Here is a 6,233-nt window from a genome sequence, read left to right on the forward strand (position 1 = left end):
GAAGGATTTTTTTGTTCTGTTTGTTTTTCTGCCTTATTTTCCTGCCAGATCCCTGAACCATGGTTCACTGCACAGGTACACAAACAGCTCTTCTGGCTTAAGGACAGAGGTGGCGCAGGGGTGAGTGCTATGTGAGCACCACTCCAAGCAGTTCTCTTTACCATGCATCCCAGGAGGCCTCAAAATATTAGAATAAGAGGCCTTGTTATGAAGAGCTGTACTCTTCTGTTATCCTGTTCAGCAGAACATTGGGAACCCACCTTGCTTCTATATACTAATTAATGAACTTCTGATCTCTGTATAACGCTGGCGGCAAACCACCGTGTAGTTTAATGACTGGCAGCATCTGTTGGAGAGAGCAGCAGTTCCCAAGATTCAAAGGACAGAGATGTTTGCTCCGCAGGGCTCAGGTGCTACAGCAGAACTTTGTGAGGCACTGGCTGAATTGCTGTTGGTTCCAATCATTGTTCTCTTCTCCTTGGAAACATTACCTCACAATTTTCACATTTGAAATTTCAGGAAACCCGTGCAGATGGGCAGTCATGGATCTTACAAAACCAGAGCAGGAAATGGCAATAGGAATCTTTGTGTTTTGAGTGTAACTGTGCATTTTTCCCTGATAATTTATAGCTCAGAAGCGTGCCTTCTCAGAACTAATACTGATACAGTCTCTTCTTGGAAATGAGTGATGTTCATGTGCTCTGTTTGTTTGCACAGAGGAGCATACCATGGAGCCAGCCCTTACACGCTGGGAGTGACATCTATTGGTCTTTATAAGCATGGTGTTGCCAATGGCTTTGGCTGTTCAACAGTGAGATTTTTATTATTTTTTTAAAATAATCTGGGTAACTAACGGTCTGTTTGAGTGTTTCAACAATTAGCACGTTTTCTATCCTCAAAGTGCCTTATGGTCACTTACTAAACTGCAGTGTAGCTGCTCCTGCTGTGTCAGAGCAGGAAAAGCCAGAGTCCCCTTTTTCCTTACGCATGTAGTTACTTATGCTGATTTGGAGTCAGGACAGCCATGAAGCATGTAGTCATGCTTGGTGCTTGCCTGGAATCTATGTAAGGTGCAAAATAATGCCTAGAACTCCTTTTCTCAAGTTTGTTTTGGCTAATTTGTGCAAAGCTGCTTTCAGCTGGTCTGAAGTAGATCCTCCCTTGCGATGACAAAAAACTCTATGATGTCCCTCATTCCAGAAAGACAGGAGACACATCTGCTGAGGAGATCTACTGGGGATAAATTGCATATGGAAATGTCTTTGTCCGCTAGAAGCTGTCACTGGCTACTCTGACCTGCACTGCGGACAGCTCGGCCACAGCACTGGCCATAGGAAGGCTCCTTTATAGCAGCCTCCCAGGCTGGTTCAGTAGATGAGCTGCCTGAAGTTATGTGGTATTTCTTCAGCAGTCAGGATTAGAAGGCTGGAGTTCCCAATTTCCAGCCTGTAATTACTCTACTAGATCTGCCTGCCTCCCTGTATTTTCCAGATTTTTGCCATACTTTGGATTATTGAAGTATTACCAGCAACTCTAAAAATGTTGCTATTTATCTTAAATAACCAAAACTGCAGACTTTAAAGAATAAAGCAAAGGAAATCATCAATTGAGTGACTGTTTCTGGAATTGTCTAAACTTGGTTCCAAAACTATCCCTGTTCCACCATTTCTTGAGGGAAAGTTTGGTCTTACTCCACAAATGTTCTTCAGACAAGTTGCTTGAACTGGGTATGCCCTTTGACTCTAACAGACTGCTTTTAGTTTGTTTCATTGGTGACCCCTAAGCATGATCAAAACACCCCTCAGAAAGCCATCACCAAATCTGTAGCTGTTCCTCTTATGCCTGACAGACAATGTTACCAGATGTTTTCCGGGGTCCGTGGGGAGGCAGCCGTTGTAGAGATTCTCCAGTGCAAACTGTGCGAAAATGCAGCTGTTCTGAAGGTGGGTCAGGGACAAAAAGTACTTGCCTTTTATATTAGAGAATACTAGAGGGGGGCTGTAGAAATGGGTTATATTTACCTCCGTGAGAAAGGTAGACGTCTGGTTAGGATCTGCCAGGGCAACCAAAGAAAATACTGCAGAGAACCTCAGGTGCCTGCTTCCCACTGAGCAAAAATTTGGGCAAGTGACACCTTGTATTCCCAGATTTCTTCTTAAAACTCCAGCCTTTGTTTCCAGCATTTGTCATGCTCAGCTCTGGAAGCTGTGGGACTCGGTTTAGCACATGTGCAAGAACAGAAATGTCGATTGGTGTTTTGTGCCGTTTCTGAAGTTTTGACAGCTCTCCAGCTTTTGTTTTGCAAGAATATGAATAGTAAGCACAACCTGAAGCTGGTGGCAGAGTGGCATATATGAGACAAAACATTCCATACACAGCTCAGTGTGACAGCTCCTCTACTGCTCTCCTGTCAACAATTACAGGAATTCTTTCCCACTGTTTCAACAGGCTCCCCTTAGAGTTTTAGTTCACATGCATGCATAATAATGTTTTCTTTTTAGCTTTGCCCTCCCTAGTGAACGGGAGCATTAGCTGTACTAATTGCTCTGGTCTTCATTTCAGTACAGACTGATGTGCTGCCGTGTTCTCCAGAATCCCCGGGCCTGCACTAACCTACTGATTCTCTGTGTCTTAGGCTGATGTTTATTAACCACTGAGAAAAGTGTCTGCTTACTCCCTCTGCTCACATAGGTGATTCACAAACACTTTCTCTAACCTACAGCTATACTGACCTGTAAAATGTGTAACACAGTCTGGCAGCTTTGTCTTGCTGTTTCGGAACTGACATTCCCTAGACTACAGATGGATGAAGAGGAAATAAGGGACTCCCTCCTTTAATGTTTAGCCCTTCATGGTGTATTTGAGGGATATTTTCCATGCAGTCGGATAGTATGTGTTTTTTAGATGTGTAATTTTGGGTTTTGAAGCCAGTTGTGTCAGTGTAAGTAAATTCCCTTTGAACTATTTCCCCTGTAAACAGGTGCATGCCATGCAAACGACCAGTACATGGAACAGTTCAAAGATACTCTGAATACCGCCGTGCCAAAGTCAATAGCTGGATTTATCGCTGAACCAATTCAAGTAGGTGGCTTGCCATTTCACAAATTGTGTGAAACACTCAAATCTGATATTCTTCAGCTACATCCTAAACATAGACTTCTGCTGACTTTTACTATCTTTAATGCCTTAAACCCCTGAAATACTTGAAAGAATGGATGCGCTGTCTTAAAATTTCAGCTTTTGTCACCAGTTTCAGAGGACCTAAAATTTTGCTCATGAAGTTAAAACAGGGAGTAATGATTACACATAAACACATTTTTTCTGCATTTAAGTAAACAATATGATGTATGGTACTGTTTAGTTTCTAATGTCGCCTTCTAAATTTCAAACTTCTTTTCCCTTTACTATTTCTGTAAACTTTAACTCAACCCCTCTTCCACTTCTTCCCAGCCATGCTGTCTGCTACATTTTTAGCAGCCCTCCAGCAAGTGGTAGCCACAGGATTCATTCTTTTGATGCTTCACCCTAGTTCCAGAACCACTGTGTATGTGGTTCTTAAATAGGAAGAATGGGGAATATATCCCTGGAACAGGAAAGGCAAGAAAAAAGTGAGATGCATGGCCACAGAGAAAGTTTGAGCTGTTTTTGTTTTGCTGTCTTGTAAGCCTCTGCATACTTAATTCTAAGGAACCACTGCAGTCCAGGTATCGAGTGGAATTTCTGATCCAAATGGAAGTTGCCAAGGTGAACAGAAATTGAGGAAACTGTAATTAACCGAAGAAGGGATGTGAATTCTCTGGTTAACTCTGCCATCAAACACAGTTTCTGGGTTTCTCAGTGTGTAGGTTTTCAAGGTAATTTTTATGGCAGTTTATCTTTCACCGACTCTGTCTTACAGTGACCCAGTTCACGGTATGGTCTCACAAATTTGTACCAGTACAACTAACGGAACAGCAAACTGCCCTGTGGAATGGGAATGAGTGACCTCAGCAGCAGCTTTATGAAGCAGTTTCAGTGCTGAAGCCAGAAACCTGAGGCAACAGTCTTGCTATTACCTGAGGGCTGCTGATATTTTTTCTTACTACAGGATTGTCGCACAGCAGAACTCCTGATTCCCTGTCTGTTCCTGAAGACACTGTCTGTTTTTGTCTTGGCAGGGTGTTAATGGAGCTGTTCAGTACCCAAGAAATTTCTTAAAGGCGGCTTATCAACTAGTACGGGAAAGAGGAGGCATTTGTATTTCAGATGAAGTGAGTTGTTTTTTTTACCTAAGAGTTCTGGAGTTTGAGGTACCTCTGAGAGTCCTCGTAAAAGAATCCACATGAAGGCAAACTGGAAGCCGGGAAATGATGTAAATGAAATGCTATACATTTCATAGCTTGAGTTTAACACAGTGCATCTTCCCAAGCACAGGAGCCTCCCAGTTTACACTGCCTTTATTCTGCTGTGTGGTGTTCTGATCTTAGACACAGGTTATGTTAGCAGCAGAGTTCAGCCCTTACCTTCTGGGAGCAGTAAATTTACACACATACGCAGCTAATAAATGCCAGCGATGCGGTGGTTTGAGGTTTGTCACAGTAACACTTCCTCGTGTGCGTGTTGTTGGCATGCGTGAACTCTGGGAGTTGACTGCATACCTCTGCAAAAACAATGTATAAACAGAATTTGCTAAGCTAAGCTAGTTTGAAATAGGAGCAAATGCTTCCAAGAGGTGGTGATACTGACCTCAAGCCTTACCTAATACAAATCACCCATCGGGCTGCTTTTGAAAGGTGGCAGGCAGCTGCCTTTCCTCTCCATTTTGAAATGGAAGCTGCAGCTTACTTGAGCATCTCACCAAAATGACATTACCTCTTCCAGGTGTGAAAGGAAACCCCATTTACAATAAATAGTATTTTGTGCAAAGCCACCTTAAAAAAGATCCTAATACAAGTTGACTCCAGATGTAGTTGCAGTTTAATGCAAATCAGTAACAAGAGAAAGACAAAAACTGTATTGTCAAATGTAAGTGATGGGGATTTCTCTGGATTTTTCTTTTGGAAGGTACAGACAGGGTTTGGACGGACAGGCAGCCATTTCTGGGGATTTCAAACACATGGTGTAGTCCCTGACATTGTTACCTTGGCAAAAGGAATTGGTAATGGCTTTCCAATGGCAGCTGTTGTCACAACAAAAGGTATAAGTGTTCTGTCCTGCTAAGTTCTAAAATAGAATGGTTACAACATACACCATACCATAACTACTTGCTGGAGAGATGTGTGTTCAAACAGCTGAGCTGTATTAATAACCTTCGTTTCAATCTATCTTTTGACAAACTAATTGGATTCTCATTACTTAGTTGTTTTACCAAGTGCTGTGCTGTACCAGCTCAAAGCTTAATTTCAGTGGGGTTAGTTGTCTAACTGAGGCAGGGATGATCTTGTGAGTCATTGGCAGAGCTGGCAATAGATCTCGGAAATCCTCACAGAACTGGCTGTTTTACTAACGAGTGCACTGCAGTGCCTAAGGGCAGTGTGCTGGCCAGCTGCTTGTTCATACAAGCGACGGGCTGAATCCGGGGAAGAAAATGTGCAGATGTCAGTTTAAGGGGACAGCTGACAGCTGATGTTACAAGTGTGACTTTTTTTAAAAAGTCTGGTTTTAGCATCTGCTAGACACTATAGTTTTTGGAAATAGTCATATTTCGCACAGACTACTTGCAGGAAAAAAGTAAAAATCATCCTGTTGCATTGTCACCAGTAGAATCGGGGTTGATGGCACAGGAAATTTAGCAGTTGAGTTAAAGCAGGTAAGTACTGTTACCAAATGTAAGGCAACCGTACGTGTAATTACTGTTCTTCTTTCTCTTTTAGAGATTGCAAATTCCTTGGCTCAAAACCTTCACTTTAACACATTCGGAGGAAGCCCTTTGGCCTGTGTAGTTGGATCTGCGGTTCTTGATGTAGGGAGAACATGCTATAAATTCATATATTCCACACTTTTTCTTGGAGCAAAAGATGAAAAGTGTTTACATTTATTCTCACTGTGAAGTTAAATGTGGACAGTTTTTAAATAACACTATAAAATGCATGAACATACATATTATGCATACATGGCCAGTGTGCCCTATGTGTAGGAAAAATTCCTGATTAGTTCCACTGCAGAATTTTCATCCCCCTAGCAAGGAGTCCTCTAATTAGGTTTTCAGAATCATCTGTCTTTGTCATTCTTTACTTTGTTAATAAAATTGTAGG

General features: G+C 42.1%; 1 protein-coding gene across 1 annotated transcript in view; it reads left to right on the forward strand.

The window, feature by feature from the left end:
• AGXT2 (alanine--glyoxylate aminotransferase 2) overlaps positions 1–5,941 on the forward strand; it is a gene marked incomplete at both ends in the record, with an annotated part of 9,433 nt that extends 3,492 nt beyond the window's left edge. Inside the window, 6 exons of the mRNA XM_010155522.1 lie at positions 718–811; positions 1,850–1,943; positions 2,981–3,081; positions 4,158–4,250; positions 5,044–5,176; positions 5,853–5,941. Coding sequence (XP_010153824.1) covers positions 718–811; positions 1,850–1,943; positions 2,981–3,081; positions 4,158–4,250; positions 5,044–5,176; positions 5,853–5,941 — 604 coding nt within the window. The remainder of the gene's footprint in view (positions 1–717; positions 812–1,849; positions 1,944–2,980; positions 3,082–4,157; positions 4,251–5,043; positions 5,177–5,852) is intronic.
• Positions 5,942–6,233: the final 292 nt, after the last annotated feature.

Source organism: Eurypyga helias, unplaced genomic scaffold, assembly GCF_000690775.1.
Source record: "Eurypyga helias isolate BGI_N326 unplaced genomic scaffold, ASM69077v1 scaffold43587, whole genome shotgun sequence".
NCBI lineage: Eukaryota > Metazoa > Chordata > Aves > Eurypygiformes > Eurypygidae > Eurypyga > Eurypyga helias.